Source organism: Carassius carassius, chromosome 28, assembly GCF_963082965.1.
Source record: "Carassius carassius chromosome 28, fCarCar2.1, whole genome shotgun sequence".
NCBI classification, from domain to species: Eukaryota; Metazoa; Chordata; class Actinopteri; order Cypriniformes; family Cyprinidae; genus Carassius; species Carassius carassius.
The window spans coordinates 22,845,020-22,862,619 of record NC_081782.1 but is presented as its reverse complement, the minus strand read 5'-3'; the positions used below and the strand labels follow the sequence as shown (position 1 = coordinate 22,862,619).

Below are 17,600 nucleotides of genomic sequence, written 5' to 3'. Positions count from 1 at the left end.
ACAAAAAACATCACTTCTAATCACAGGTTAAAGCCAGTAGTTCCCACCAAACAACTTTGTGAAGCTGTTCGATAATATTTTTTGGAACTGTATTTTCATGAAAATATGAAACGTTTAACCACATCAACTCTGGGGACCCACCGGTGGGTCCAATATTGCATATGCCTAATTCTCAAAAAATCAAAATAACAGCTCAAGTGGTTAACTGGTAACAACAAAAAAAGTGTTGGTAACAATGGAACTTTCAACTTTTGCTTGAAATGCTTTTGAAAAATGCACCCCCTATCGATTCTTCTTGAGTTAAGGCCCGTTCACACCAAGCACGATAACTATAAAGATAAGGATAAAGATATAGTTCTAAAAATTGTTCTCAATATTAAAGAATAGCGGGGTCCACACCACAACTATAACGATAAAGGAAAAGAGAAACGATATCGTTGGAATCACTGTCAGAACGATTTTTTTTTCTGATGAACGATAAAAACATTGCCAATCAATCAGAATCAATCCTGCTGTAATGAGCTCGAGAATTTAAAGCAGCAGACACGCGTCCGCTTAGAATACACAGACAATATCGTTCGCTGGTGTGGACGCTAATATCGTTATCTTTATAGCTATCTTTATAGTTATCGTTCTTGGTGTGAATGGGCCTTTAGTCTTGTTTGGTTCTCGAGATCAACTCACTGCTCTGGTTAAACTGTAGTCGGAGTAAATTGGTGAACTTAAATTTTACTTTCCTGAATCTTTTCAAAGCTTCAGAGCCTAATTATAAAAATTTTGTGAAGAAGAACAATAATTTTTTACAAATGTCTTAATTTATGCTCCACATTAGTAAGTCAGTCATATAGGTTCAGAACAAGTACATTATGACAATATGTAAATTTTTTTGGGGTGGACTATCCATTTACATATACACACGTTAAACTATTTTTTTCAGTCGTACTAAAAAAAAGTAAACTCAAACCCTGATCACTGTACTAATTTACTAACACTGACACGGGCATGATGAAACTGAAAGCGCTATGACCACCATTTATGGCATAAGAAGTGTGAGAGCATCCTCTGTTCCATCCAATCAGAATCCAAAATGAGAAACATGAGTTACAGAAAAAAAAGAGTGCGAGAGACTAAGAAAGGCAAGAATTGGACATTCATCTAGGGAAGGGCTGTTGTCGGGAGGGTGAAGAGGGACTAGAGGCTGGTCGATGAAGGGGCGACTGGGTGGGAGACATTCGTGGGCTCAACTCGCCTGTTTGAAGACGCCACAGAAGCTCTTCATTGGTGCGACTCAATCGTTTCTTCTCACTGCTCTCTTTCTCAACATACACCTGCAGGTTGGCATTTTCCTCTGAAAGTTGCCTGGTAGAATAGAGGAAACAACTATTGAGCAATATCGTAGCTTGAAAGGGGTCATGCACTCTTAAAAAAAAAACCTTTTACAAGGTGGTTTTCACAGTGGCGCCAAAGAACCTTTCAGTAAACAGTTATTCAAAGAACATCTAGTGTGAAAAATATTTCCACTCTGAAGAACCTTTTATGCAATGGAATGGTACCATGAATGTACAGTAAAAGGTTCTTCATGGAACCATCAATGCCAATAAAGAAGTTTTTTTAATAGTGTAGCATGGAAATACTTTCGAACTAAGATGCCTTTAATGGTATAAATTAGAAATGTTTTATAAAGACCTGGACATAGCAAGGTTGCGGTCAATCCTGTCTTTTAGGTCTTCATTTTGCTGCTGTAACACCTGAATACGCTCTTCCAACAGAACATTCTTTTGAGCCTGTGTAAAAACATAACAAATACACTAAATGACTGAAAAACTCAACATTTCTAATTTCAAGTGAAGCCGTTTAGCTTTATTACTCATAATATACATTCAAATAACATGGAGAATACAGTCATATCAGAAGCCAAAAAAGTGTTTTATTCTGCAGGGGCCAAAATGTATCTTGGTAACTTTCAATTGTTATTAGACACCTTTTATGGTTGACAAATACATCTGCATATAGGACATTTTTTATTTCTAATGGCAGAAGTAACTGAAAAAATGTAGGTTTTGCTTGATAACATCTGTCCCGTGTAGACCCTTTTGAAAACACTAAGTTTGAGTGAGACATATGGAGGCATCATTTGATTTGTCAAAAAAATGTAGTCATCAAAAAGTTGTCCCACACAGATGTTTTAAATGTGTATACAGTATCTGATAAAAAGTTAAGTGTCTTTAATATTTAAAGCTATGTTTAACATTGTTTCATAGTACCATTTTTTCCAGCTCTGAAATTTTGAGCTCCTGTTGATGAATCTGCTGGTTCTTCATCTCCAGAACTTCTTTAAGACTCTTTAGGTCTTCCTCAATATGCTGATAAGGAGCAAGGGCATCCTGTAAACACAAACAGAAAACAGATGCAAACTACTATATTTCTACATCCCAGAACTAACCATAACTAATTTTTAAATATTTGATTATTACATTATAAAATATTAATTAAAGCATTAGTCCACTTCCAAAATAAAACTTTCCTGATTATTTACTCAACCCAATGTCATGCAAGATGTTTATGCCATTCTTTCTTTATACAGTCGAAAAGAAATTAAGGTTTTTGAGGAAAACATTCAAGGATTTTTATCCAATATAGTAGTCTTCAATGGAGGCCAATGGGTTGAAGGTCAACATTAGCCGCATTTCCACTGTCGGGCCAGGGCGAGCCAAGGCTTAAAACGGGCCGGGCGGGGCTCATAGCCTCAGGCGAGTAGCACCGAGGCCAGAATAACGCAGCGTTTCCACAGTCAGGGCCTGAAGTACGCTGCGCGTCACTAAAACACACCCTTTACACGCCTCTCTAGAACAACTTCACTCACGAAATGCCTTCATTTCACCAACAAAGAGAAGTTATCAGAAAACTAAGAAATAAGTCACTGGAACATGCGCGATCACACACGAACATGATAGCTGCCGTTTGTTTGCATGCTTTGGTAAATATTCAAATTCAAAAGCATCAATGTTTTACTATAGTAGAATAAGTGATACATTGATCATAATGAATTCATTTATAAGGACTCAGAATTAATCACACAGAAATAAATTTATTTCTATTTTATTTATTTATTTTCTAACACTTATGAAAATAGCGTGCTTATTCAGTCGAGTCTGTTTCTTTTTATTTGTAGCCAAAGTGGCCTATAAGTCACATTTAGAATGAATGATAATATCTCTATTTTTATAAAAGCTCCCGAACATAAAACATTATTATATTTCTATGATAGGCTACGTGGAGCTAAACTCTTGAGACGAGACTTATGACAGATAATATGTTACTAAATATATACACAATTGTGATAGAGAATAAGAAGCTGACATCTGATTTCCTCAAACGGTCATATTTACCATGTTTACTATGGTAATGTTAATGCCCAGCGTGCATAGTCTTTTGCATCGTTTATAAATATTTCTGCCTTTTATGGTGATTGTAATTCACATCGGATCAAGTTATTGCAAACACTCCTGCTGACTGAAAGTGAGTTTTGAGCTCGACTTATTTAAAAAGTCTTTAATACTGGTGTTATAGAAATGATCCGCAGCGCAGACTCTATATTTTTATAAAAGCTCCCGAACAAAAATCATTATAATATTTTGATGATAGGCTATGCTATGTGGAGCTAAACTCTCGAGACAAGATGACAGATAAATATGTTACTAAATAAAAGTGATAAATAAAAGTAAAAGTGGTTGCATTTACCATGTTTACTATGGTAACGTTAATGTTTATCGTGCATAGTCTTTTACATCGCTTATAAATATTTCTGCTTTGTTTAGTGATTATAATCCACATCGGATCAAGTTATTTCAATCACTCGCTGCTGACTAAGAGTGAGTTTTGACCTCAACTTATTTTAAAAAGTCTTTAATACCGGTGTTAAAGCTGTTATCTTTCTGAAATGATCCGCAGCGCTGATGCTCTCCAGACACGGAGAAACCCCGCCTTTGTTCAGAACCCCTCTTCTAGCCCCAGCTGGCCCGCTTTGGCCAAGGTTTTCGTCGGGCCAAAAAACCCTGGCCGTTGGCCCCGAGGAAGCCCCAGCGAGGCACGATCAAGCCCCCGGAAGTGACAGTGGAAACGCGACTGGCTCTTGCATGCACTAGCACGCCCGATTTAAGCTCGACAGTGGAAACGCGGCTATTGGTGTTTCAATGCAGCTTCAAAGGGCTTTACACGATCCCAGCCAAGGAATTAAGGGTCTTATCATCAAGTTCATCAAACAACCGCAGTAAGAATATTTCATCAAGCACGGTGAGTAATGGCTTCTCCCGTCATTGTTACTTGCACCTCTTGCCACATGTACAGTTTATCTATCTCTGTCGCTGATGAGGGATTCACATGTGATAAATGCAGGGAAATATTTAGGCTGACAGAGAAGATTTCAGAATTAGAGACACGCATCCAAACTTTAATTGAGGACAGTAAGAATGTTAGGGCTCTAGATACGGCTTTGGATGCGTCTAGCTCAGGGATTCCTGTACATTGTTCGGTTCCGGAAACAGAGCCCCAGCAGCAGGGCAACTGGGTGATGGTGAGGCAGCGTAGTCGTGGGTCAAAACACCGCTCTTCTGTTCCGATCAAAACATTAAACAGGTTCTCCCCACTCAGTGATGCACCCACTGAGAAACCTGATGAAAGTGCTCTAGTTATTGGTGATTCTATTGTACGGAATGTGAATATAGAGACACCAGCCACCATAGTCAAATGTTTACCGGGAGCCAGAGAGCCTGACATCTTGGCAAATTTAAAAGTGTTCGACTTCGCCAGTCGGAGATCACTAAAAATAACATTAAAGAGGTGTGTGAACTTGCAAGCACGATGTCAGACACTGTAATATGCTCTGGTCCCCTCCCTGCTTACCGTGGTGACGAGATGCATAGCAGATTTCCATCACTCAATGGCTGGATGTCTAAGTGGTGCCCACAGAATAACATAGGTTTCATAGACAATTGGACGAGCTTTTGGGGCAGACCTGACCTGTTTAAAAGAGATGGTCTTCATCCCTCCTGGGGTGGCGCCACTCTTCTCTCTAGAAATATGGCAAATAGTCTTAGTGTTTATACTTGACTAACTGGGGCCCAGGTCAGGAAGCAGACAGACTGGCTAAACCGACCGTCTGCTAGCTGCCTCCCGTCACAGAGGTCAGTTAATTCTCAGCACATAGAGACTCTTTCACCTAGATATCACACTATAGAGACTGTGTCTGTTCCCCGAACTAGAAAATACAAAAAACGTCCAAACCAAGTTAAGATTAACAATTTAATTGAGGTTCAACAAATAAAAAACAGAAGCAATATGGATAAACAAATGATAAAGCTTGGCTTATTAAATATCAGATCCCTTTCTACGAAAACACTTTTTGTAAATAATATGATCACTGATCATAATATAGATGTACTCTGTTTGACAGAAACCTGGCTAAAACCTGATGATTACATTATTTTAAATGAGTCCACCCCCCAAGATTACTGTTATAAACATGAGCCACGTCTAAAAGGCAAAGGTGGAGGTGTTGCTTCAATTTATAACAACGTTTTCAGGATTTCTCAGAGGGCAGGCTACAAGTATAACTCGTTTGAAGTAATGGTACTTCATATAACATTATCCAAAGAAACAAATGTTAATGATAAATCCCCTGTTATGTTTGTACTGGCTACTGTATACAGGCCACCAGGGCACCATACAGACTTTATTAAAGGGTTCTGTTGATTTTACATCCGAGTTAGTTCTGGCTGCAGATAAAGTTTTAATAGTTGGTGATTTTAATATCCATGTTGATAATGAAAACGATGCATTGGGATCAGCATTTATAGACATTCTGAACTCTATTGGTGTTAGACAACACGTTTCAGGACCTACTCATTGTCGAAATCATACTCTAGATTTAATACTGTCACATGGAATTGATGTTGATGGTGTTGAAATTATTCAGCCAAGTGATGATATCTCAGATCATTATTTAGTTCTTTGCAAAATTCATATAGCCAAAATTTTAAATTCTACTTCTTGTTACAAGTATGGAAGACCCATCACTTCTAACACAAAAGACTGCTTTTTAAGTTATCTTCCTGATGTATCCAAATTCCTCTCTTTTCTAGCACTTTAAATAAAGTTGCTCCTTTACGCTTAAGGAAGGTTAAGGAAAACAGTTTGACACCATGGTATAATGAGCATACTCGCACCCTAAATAGAGCAGCCCGAAAAATGGAGCGCAGCTGGAGGAAAACAAAACTAGAGGTATTTCGTATTGCTTGGCGGGAAAGTAACATATCCTACAGAAAAGCATTAAAAACTGCTAGATCCGATTACTTTTCTTCTCTTTTAGAAGAAAACAAACATAACCCCAGGTATTTATTCAGTACAGTGGCTAAATTAACGAAAAATAAAGCCTCAACAAGTGTTGACATTTCCCAACACCACAGCAGTAATGACTTTATGAACTACTTTACTTCTAAAATCGATACTATTAGAGATAAAATTGCAACCATTCAGCCGTCAGCTACAGTATCACATCAGACAGTGCACTATAGACCCCGTGAGGAACAGTTCCACTCATTCTCTACCATAGGAGAGGAAGAATTGTATAAACTTGTTAAATCATCTAAACAAACAACATGTATGTTAGACCCTATACCATCTAAGCTCCTAAAAGAGGTGCTTCCAGAAGTCATAGATCCTCTTCTGACTATTATTAATTCCTCATTGTCATAAGGATATGTCCCCAAAACCTTCAAACTGGCTGTTATTAAGCCTCTCATCAAAAAACCACAACTTGACCCCAAAGAACTAGTTAATTATAGACCAATCTCGAATCTCCCTTTTCTGTCCAAGATACTAGAAAAGGTGGTATCCACACAATTATTTTCCTTCTTAGAGAAAAATGGTATATGTGAGGATTTCCAGTCAGGATTTAGACCGTATCATAGTACTGAGACTGCTCTCCTTAGAGTTACAAATGATCTGCTCTTATCATCTGATCGTGGGTGTATCTCTCTATTAGTTTTATTGGATCTGAGTGCTACGTTTGACACAATTGACCACAACATTCTTTTGCATAGACTTGAACACTTTGTTGGCATCAGTGGAAGTGCATTAGCATGGTTTAAATCGTACTTATATGACCGCCATCAGTTCGTAGCAGTGAATGAAGATGTATCCTATCGATCACAAGTGCAGTATGGAGTACCTCAAGGCTCAGTACTAGGGCCGCTACTCTTCACGCTTTATATGTTACCCTTGGGAGATATCATCAGGAAACATGGTGTTAGCTTTCACTGTTATGCTGATGATACTCAGCTCTATATTTCTTCGCAGCCCGGTGAAACACACCAATTTGAAAAACTAGTGGATTGCATAGTCGATATAAAAAACTGGATGACGAGTAATTTCTTACTGCTAAATTCTGAAAAAACAGAGGTGTTAATTATAGGACCTAAAAACTCTGCTTGTAATAACCTAGAACACTGTCTAAGGCTTGATGGTTGCTCTGTCAATTCTTCGTCATCAGTTAGGAACCTAGGTGTGCTATTTGATCGCAATCTTTCCTTAGAAAGCCACGTTTCTAGCATTTGTAAAACTGCATTTTTCCATCTCAAAAATATATCTAAATTACGGCCTATGCTCTCAATGTCAAATGCAGAAATGTTAATGCATTTATGACCTCAAGGTTAGATTATTGTAATGCTTTATTGGGTGGTTGTTCTGCACGCTTAGTAAACAAACTACAGCTAGTCCAAAATGCAGCAGCAAGAGTTCTTACTAGAACCAGGAAGTATGACCATATTATCCCCCGGTCCTGTCAACACTGCACTGGCTCCCTATCAAGCATTGCATAGATTTTAAAATATTGCTTATTTCTTTATAAAGCCCTGAATGGTTTAGCACCTCAGTATTTGAATGAGCTCCTTTTACATTATAATCCTCTACGTCCGCTACGTTCTCAAAACTCAGGCAATTTGATAATACCTAGAATATCAAAATCAACTGCAGGCGGCAGATCCTTTTCCTATTTGGCGCCCAAACTCTGGAATAACCTACCTAACATTGTTCGGGAGGCAGACACACTCTTGCAGTTTAAATCTAGATTAAAGACCCATCTCTTTAACCTGGCATACACATAACATACTAATATGCTTTTATTATCCAAATCCGTTAAAGGATTTTTAGGCTGCATTAATTAGGTAAACCGGAACCGGAAACACTTCCCATAACACCCTATGTACTTGCTACATCATTAGAAGAATGGCATCTACGCTAATATTTGTCTGTTTCTCTCTTGTTCCGAGGTCAACGTGGCCACCAGATCCAGTCTGTGTCCAGATCAGAGGGTCACTGCAGTCACCCGGATCCAGTACGTATCCAGACCAGATGGTGGATCAGCACCTAGAAAGGACCTCTACATCCCTGAAAGACAGCGGAGACCAGGACAACTAGAGCCCCAGATACAGATCCCCTGTAAAGACCTTGTCTCAGAGGAGCACCAGGACAAGACCACAGGAAACAGATGATTCTTCTGCACAATCTGACTTTGCTGCAGCCTGGAATTGAACTACTGGTTTCGTCTGGTCAGAGGAGAACTGGCCCCCCAACTGAGCCTGGTTTCTCCCAAGGTTTTTTTCTCCATTCTGTCACCGATGGAGTTTCGGTTCCTTGCCGCTGTCGCCTCTGGCTTGCTTAGTTGGGGACACTTCATCTACAGCGATATCGTTGACTTGATTGCAAATAAATGCACAGACACTATTTAACTGAACAGAGATGACATAACTGAATCCAATGATGAACTGCCTTTAACTATCATTTTTGCATTATTGACACTGTTTTCCTAATGAATGTTGTTCAGTTGCTTTGACGCAATGTATTTTGTTTAAAGCGCTATATAAATAAAGGTGACATTATCTAGGGAAACGATCCGCCGTTTTCTTAAAAAAATAAAAATGTAGATACTTTTAACTACAAACGTGTCTTGCACTAACACGACCTCACGCATTATGTAGTCTCATTGGAAAGGTCACTTGTGACATACAGTTGGCAGAAGTACTGACCCAGTGTTTACAAAAAAGAGAATTTACAAAGAAAGTCAAATGCCCTTTACAAAAAAAGGTAAAACAATGATGTTGGACGAATCTGAAGATGGAGGAAATGAGAAATTTTTTCACCCTACACTACTTACCAAGCTTGACCTTTAAAACTTCATAACTTAATACATATTAATACATCCTACATGTGTATTGCACAGGTATAGTGCAATTGGAGCATTTGTGGCTGAAGAGTATATCAGTCTTAAATTATTTTTAGTAACTGTTCTTCAGAAAAGTCCTTCAGGTCCTACAGATTCTTCAGTTTTCCAGCTTCTTTCGCATATTTGAATCTTTTCCAGCAGGGACTGTATGATTTTGAGATGCATCTTTTCACACTGAGGACAATTGAGGCACTCAAACACAACTATTAAAAAATGTTCAAACATTCACAGATGTTCCAGAAGGAAACAAGATGCATTAAGACTAAAACTTTTGAACATGATGAAGATATCCAAATTTTTCTTATTTTGTTGAAATATAATTTTTTTTCATTTAGTTCTGCCCTTCGTAAGCAACAGAAGATACTTGTATGCTTCTTGGAACAACAATTAAGTACAATTTACCTTGATCTTCAAATTCCAAAAGTTTTCACCCCCCAGCTCTTAATGCATCTTGTTTTCCTTCTTTTAATAGTTGTGTTTGAGTCCCTCAATTGTCCTTAGTGTAAAAAAAAAAAAGGATCTCAAAATCATACAGTCACTGCTGGAAAGGGTTCAAATATGTAAAGACGCTGGAAAACTGGAAGAATCTGCAGGACCTGAAAGATTTTTCTGAAGGACAGTTCTCAGTTTAACTGTTAAGAACAAACAAGGGACTCATGCACAACCATCACAAAACAGAAGGACAGTCGTGGATCATCCAGGTAACAACACACAGTATTAAGAACTAAGGGTTCCCAAACTTTTGAATTTACATTTACATTTAGTCATTTAGCAGATGCTTTTATCCAAAGTGACTTACAAATGAGGACAGTGGAAGCAATCAAATACAACAAAAAGAGCAATGACATACAAGTGCTATAACAAGTCTCAGTTAACACAGTACATGTTAGCAAGGGCTTTTAAATAATATAATAATAAAAAAAACAGATATAATAGAAAAAGAATAGAGGAAGCTAGTGTTAGAGGTCTTATATATATATACATATATATATATAAAATTGTACAATAAATGAAAAGAAAAGAAAATATAAAAAGATTAGAAAGTTAGATTTTTTTTTTACAATTGTGACGATCGTTGCCCAGAGAGACACAGGGAGAGCGAGAGATCCAACAACAATCCAAGGTCAAACCAAAGATCAGTCCAAAAAACAAATGAACAAATAAACAAAAGAGAGAACTGGAAAGGGAGAGGAACGGGAACTCGGATGACGAGAAGACAAGAGGGAATCTCGGAAGATGAGAAGGCTGAACATACGAACGGAAAGGACTCCATACAAACAACAAGGAAAGACTGGTATATATAGGGAGGCTAATGACAATAAAGTGACTGCACCTGGTGGAATTAACAGGAGTGCAATTACTGTGAAGACAGGACCAGACTAGAGGAATTCTAGTGCCTACGGTGAAGTGCCTAAGGGGAAGTGAGCCCACTAGTGGACACCCAGGGAAACAGAGACTAGACAGCGTGACATTGCCCCCTCCTCCACGGAGCAGCTGCCAGATGCTCCACCCGAACCCAAGGGAAAACCAAAAACACAAAGAGACTAGGAGGGAGGTGGAGCGGCGGAGGACTAGGGGAAGGGACGGAAGGCCAGGTAAAATGGGGAAAACAGAGACAAGAGGACCAGGTAGAATGGGGAAACAGAGACAAGACGACCAGGTAAAATGGGAAAACAGAGACGAGACGACCAGGTAAAATGGGAAAACAGAGACAAGACGACCAGGTAAAATGGGAAAACGGAGACAAGAGAAGTGCAACACAAAACAAGGAGTCCAGGAGGGTGGTGGACCAGCGGAGGATCAGGGGGAGGGACGGAGGGCCAGGTCCTTAGAGGGAAACGGAACGAAAGACACAGACTAGAAACCCAGGAGGGAGGTGGACCTGCGGAGGATCAGGGGGAGGGACGGAGGCCCAGGTCCATAGGAGGAAGACAGAAAAAAAAACAAAAAACACAAAAACATAAGTCCAAGAAGGACATCACGTGATGCCCACCAGGGTGGAGCAGAAGACCACCATAACCGTGTGGTCGGGATGGACACCCCCCAGGGCGGAGCAGAAGACCACCACAACCGTGTGGTCAGGGCGGAAGCCCCCCAGGGCGGAACAGAAGACCACCACATCCTTGTGGTCGAGGCAGAAGGACCCCAGGGCGGAGCAGAAGACCACCACAACCGTGTGGTCAGGACGGACGCCCCCCAGGGCAGAGCAGAAGACCATCACAACTGTGTGGTCAGGGCAGAAGCCCCCCAGGGCGGAACAGAAAACCACCACGTCCGTGTGGTCGAACCAGACGCCCCCCAGGACGGAGCAGAAGACCACCACATCCTTGTGGTCGGTACGGAAACCCCCCAAGGTGGAGCAGAAGACCACCACATCCTTGTGTTCGAGGCAGAAGGCCCCCAGGGCGGAGCAGAAGACCACCACATTCGTGCGGCCGGACCAACAGGAGGACAAGTCTGGTTGGGCAAGTCTGAAACATAGAACATGAACATGTTAAGGGTAGCCTCCGTGGCCACAACAGGAACAGTCGGGTGCTCAGAGAGTTCGACTGAGACATGATGAGTCTCTGGAAGTTCCGCAGAGGCGAGGAGAGACTCTGGTAGTTCCACAGAGAAGTGACGAGACTCTGGTAATCCCATGGTGTTTATACTGGATTCCAGAAGATCGGTGCTGACTTGACTCTGCTCATGAAGATTATTGGTGACTTGCATTTGTTCATGAAGATCATTGGTGACTTGTATTTGTTCATGAAGATCAATGGTGACTTGCCCTTGTTCATGAAGGTCCGTGGTGACTTGCCTTTGTCCATGAAGATCACTGGTGACTTGAATTCTCCCATGAAGACCCCCAGTGACTTAACTCAGTCCTTGAAGATCACCAGTGACTTGTCTCTGTCCTTGAAGATCACCAGTGACTTGACTCTGTCCTTGAAGATCACCAGTCACTTGACTCTGTCCTTGAAGATCACCAGTGACTTGACTCTGTCCTTGAAGATCACCAGTGACATGACTCTGTCCTTGAAAATCACCAGTGACTTGAGTTGACTCTGAAAGGTCAACAGTGACTAGCCTTGACTCTGGAAAGTCCATGGTAAATAGTCCTGACTCTGGAAGGTCAATGGTGACTAGTCCTGACTCTGGAAGGTCAATGGTGACTAGTCCTGACTCTGGAAGGTCAATGGTGACTAGTCCTGACTCTGGAAGGTCAACGGTGCCTAGCCCTGATTCTGGAAGGTCAAAGGTGACTAATCCTGACTCTGGAAGGTCAACGGTGACTAACCCTGACTCTGGAGGGTCCATGAGCACCTGACTCGACTCTAGAGGGTCCACGAGCACCCGACTCGACTCTGGAGGGTCAACCGGAACCTGACTCAACTTTGGAAATTCAACGGGCACCTGACTCGACTCTGGAAAGTCAACAGGAACTAGCCCTGACTCTGGAAGGTCAACGGTGACTAACCCTGACTCTGGAAGGTCAACGGTGACTAACCCTGACTCTGGAAGGTCAATGGTGACTAACCCTGACTCTGGAGGGTCCATGAGCACCTGACTCGACTCTGGAGGGTCCACGAGCACCTGACTCGACTTTGGAGGGTCAACCGTAACCTGACTCAACTCTGGAAAGTCAACGGGCACCCGACTAGACTCTGGAAGGTCAACAGGAATCTGACTTGATTCTGGAGAATCAACTGGAACGTGACTCGACTCTGGAGGGTCAACAGGAACCTGACTCGACTCTGGATAGTCACCTGGAACCTGACTCAACTCTGGAGGGTCAACTGGAACCTGACTCAACTCTGGAGGGTCAACGGGAAGGCCATCCTGGGCAGTGTTGTTGGGCCGACGGCCATCTTGTGCTGTGGCGCTGGGCTGGCGGCCATCTTGCCTCGTGGCGCTGAGCTGGCAGTTATCTTGTGCTGTGGTGTTGGGCTGGCTTCCGTCTTGCCTCGTGGTGCTGGGTTGGCGGCCATCCTGTGCAATGGTGCTGTGTCGGCGCCCATTCTGCGCAGCGGCGCTGGGTTGGCGGCCATCTTGTGCAGCGGCGCTGGCTCGGCAGACTTGCGCCTCCTCTCCCCTCTCTGTCCACAATGGGGAGATGGCGGCTCCCATTCGAACCCAGGATCGACGGGGGGCCATAGTGGAGAGCGATGCCGGACCTCCTCTCGACCACTCACTCCTGCGCGACCTCCCCTGGTCCCACGGAACACAACCAGGCGGGTACCCTCAAAACCATTCCTCTCCCGCTCGGTGGCTGGGGAGGAAATTTGAACAGACATACCGCTGGATCTCGTTGATGGAGTCCTTCTGTGACAATCGTTGCCCAGAGAGACACAGGGAGAGCGAGAGATCCAATCGCAGTTAATTATTATTAATTCAAGGGTAATCCAAATCGTGGTCAAACAACACTACAAAGGTCAAACCAAAAATCAGTCCAAAAAACAAATGAACAAATAAACAAAAGAGAGAACTGGAAAGGGAGAGGAACGCGAACTCGGATGACGAGAAGACAAGAGGGAATCTCGGAAGACGAGAAGGCTGAACATACGAACGGAAAGGACTCCATACAAACAACAGGGAAAGACTGGTATATATAGGGAGGCTAATGACAATAAAGTGACTGCACCTGGTGGAATTAACAGGAGTGCAATTACTGTAAAGACAGGACCAGACTAGAGGAATTCTAGTGCCTACGGTGAAGTGCCTAAGGGGAAGTGAGCCCACTAGTGGACACCCAGGGAAACAGAGACTAGACAGCATGACAACAATAGAATTAGAATAGTGAGTGCTAAAGTTAGAGGGTCAAATAAAGATGGAAGATATGAGTTTTAAGCTGATACTTAAAGATGGCTAAGGACTCAGCTGCTTGGATTGAGTTGGGGAGGTCATTCCACCAGGACGGAACGTTTAATTTAAAAGTGCATAAAAGTGACTTTGTGCTTCTTTGGGATGGCACAATCAAGCGATGTTCACTTGCAGAACACAAGCTTATAGAGGGCACATAAGTCTGAAGTAATAAATGTAGGTAAATGGGTGCAGAGCCAGTGGTGGTTCTGTAGGCAAACATCAATGCCTTGAATTTTATGCAAGCAGCTATTGGTAGCCAGTGCAAACTGATGTGTGATGTGTATTCTTTTCGGCTCATTAAAAATTTATATTGCTGCCGCATTCTGGATTAATTGTAAAGGTTTGATAGAACTGACTGGAAGACCTGCCAAGAGAGCATTGCAAAAGTCCAGCATGGACAGAACAAAAGCTTGAACAAGGAGTTGTGCAGCATGTTCCCAAAGAAAGGGTCTGATCTCCTTGATGTTGAATAAAGCAAATCTGCAGGACCGGACCATTTTAGCAATGTGGTCTGAGAAAATTAGCTGATCATCAATCATAACTCCAAGGCTTCTGGCTGTTTTTGAAGGAGTCATGGTTGATGTGCCTAACTTAATGGTGAAATTGTGATGAAACGATGGGTTTGCTGGAACCGCAAGCAGTTCTGTCTTGGCAAGGTTGAGTTGAAGCTGATGGTCCATCATCCAGCAAGAAATGTGTTAGACAAGCTGAGATGCGAGTAGCTAACGTTGGATCATAAGGATGGAATGAGAGGTAGAGTTGAGTGTCATCAGCATAGCAGTGGTATGAAAAGGCATGTTTCTGAATGACAGAACCTAAGGATGCCATGTAGACAGAGAAGAGAAGTGGTCCAAGAACTGAGCCCTGAGGCACCCCAGTAGTTAGATGTTGTGACTTGGACACCTCACCATTCCATGATACTTTGAAGGACCTATCTGATAGGTAAGACTCAAACCACTGAAGTGTGATTCCTGAGATGCCCTTTGCCAGTAGGGTTGATAGGAGGATCTGATGGTTAATCGTGTATTTGGATTCCGCTCTTGCCAGTCTTAGGGCTTCAACAACTGAGAGCAAGGTAGTCTCAGTTGAATGTCCACTTCTGAAGCCAGATTGGTTGATGTCAAGGAGGTAGTTCTGTGTGAGAAATGTAGAGACTTGGGTGAACACAGCTCGTTCAAGTGTTTTTGCAATGAAAGGAAGAAGGGAATGAATGGGGTTATTTTAATAATTTCAGCATTTTTTTGTCTTGTGGACTATATGCAAACATCTTTTATGTAAAATATCTTACTCAAGACAGTACTAAATAAAAAAAATAACATGCATTTAGTATGATCACTCTTATTTTTTTGAAAATTATTCACATTTTCACAGATTCTGCAAGGGGTTCCTAAACTTCCTCATGCCACTGTGTGCCGATGATACTCAGCTGTATGTTTCTTCGAGGCCCGGAGAAACATACCAATTTAAAAACATTTATGTAATGCATAGTCAATATAAAAACCTGGATGAGGAGTAATTTCTTACTGCTAAATTCTGATTTATATTAATTATAGGACCTAAAAACTCTGCATGTAATAACCTAGAACACTAAGACATGATGGCTGCTCTGTCAATTCTTCGTCATCAGTTAGGAACCTAGGTGTGCTATTTGATAGCAATCTTTCCTTAGAAAGCCACGTTTCTAGCATTTGTAAAACTGGATTTTTCCATCTCAAAAATATATTTAAATTATGACCAATGCTCTCAATGTCAAATGCAGAAATGTTCAGTCATGCGTTAATGACCTCAAGGTGAGATTATTGTAATGTTTTATTGGGTGGTTGTTCTGTATGCTTAATAAACAAACTCCAGCTAGTTCAAAATGCAGCAACTAGTGTTCTTAGTAGAACGAGGAAGTATGACCATATTAGCCCGTTTCTGTCAACTCTGCAATGGCTCCCTATTAAACATCATATAGATTTTAAAATCTTGGTTATTACTTATAAAGCCCTGAATGGTTTAGCACCTAAGTATTTGAACAAGCTATTATTGCACTATAGTCCTCCACGTCCGTAGTGCTCTCAAAACTCTGGCAATTTTATAAATCCTTGAATATCAAAATCAACTGTGGGTGGCAGATCTTTTTCCTATTTTTTAACCTACCTAACACTGTTCGGGAGGCAGACACACTCTGTCAGTTTAAATCTAGATTAAAGACCCATCTCTTTAACCTGGCTTACACATAACACACCAACACATTTCTAATTTGCAAATGCATTAAAGGATTTTAAAGCTGCATTAATAAGGAAATCCGGAACCGGGAACACTTCCCATAACACATGATGTACTTGCTACATCGTTAGAAGAATGGCATCTACCAGAGGTGGAAAGAGTACAAAAATATTCTACTCAAGTAAAAGTACCATTACATTAATGAAATTTTACTTAAGTACAAGTAAAAGTACCAGTCTAAAAAATCTACTCAAGTAAAAGTAAAAAGTAGCTCATTTAAAATTTACTCAGAGTAAAAATTACTTAGTTACATTTTAACAGTGGGAGGGAGTCAAAAATGGGACAGGCCAAGAGTGTCAAACTCAGTTCCTGGAGGGCCACAGTCCTGCACAGTTTAGATTTAACCCTAATTAAACACACCTGATCCAGCTAATCTAATCATTTAGGTTTATTTGAAAACTACATGATATGTGTGCTGGAGCAGGGTTAGAACTAAACTCTGCAGGGCTACGGCCCTCCAGGAACTGAGTTTGACACCCCTGGGATAGGTCTATTAATCTCAAACTACAACCCGAATTCCGGAAAAGTTGGGACGTTTTTTAAATTTTAATAAAATGAAAACTAAAGGAATTTCAAATCACATGAGCCAATATTTTATTCACAATAGAACATAGATAACATAGCAAATGTTTAAACTGAGAAATTTTACACTTTTATCCACTTAATTAGCTCATTTAAAATTTAATGCCTGCTACAGGTCTCAAAAAAGTTGGCACGGGGGCAACAAATGGCTAAAAAAGCAAGCATTTTTGAAAAGATTCAGCTGGGAGAACATCTAGTGATTAATTAAGTTAATTGATATCAGGTCTGTAACATGATTAGCTATAAAAGCTTTGTCTTAGAGAAGCAGAGTCTCTCAGAAGTAAAGATGGGCAGAGGCTCTCCAATCTGTGAAAGACTGCGTAAAAAAATTGTGGAAAACTTTAAAAACAATGTTCCTCAACGTCAAATTGCAAAGGCTTTGCAAATCTCATCATCTACAGTGCATAACATCATCAAAAGATTTAGAGAAACTGGAGAAATCTCTGTGCGTAAGGGACAAGGCTGGAGACCTTTATTGGATGCCGTGGTCTTCGGGCTCTCAGACGACACTGCATCACTCATCGGCATGATTGTGTCAATGACATTACTAAATGGGCCCAGGAATACTTTCAGAAACCACTGTCGGTAAACACAATCCGCCGTGCCATCAGCAGATGCCAAC

The 17,600-nt window shown here is 41.2% G+C and overlaps 1 protein-coding gene across 1 annotated transcript in view; it reads right to left on the bottom strand.

Annotated features, from left to right (window-relative positions):
• Positions 1-660: 660 nt before the first annotated feature.
• The window catches only part of mtus2b (microtubule associated tumor suppressor candidate 2b), a 57,815-nt gene continuing 40,875 nt past the window's right edge, over positions 661-17,600 (bottom strand). Inside the window, exons 13-15 of the mRNA XM_059514844.1 lie at positions 2,265-2,384; positions 1,687-1,784; positions 661-1,359 (exon numbers count right to left, since the gene is read on the bottom strand). Coding sequence (XP_059370827.1) covers positions 1,152-1,359; positions 1,687-1,784; positions 2,265-2,384 — 426 coding nt within the window. The 3' untranslated portion in view covers positions 661-1,151. The remainder of the gene's footprint in view (positions 1,360-1,686; positions 1,785-2,264; positions 2,385-17,600) is intronic.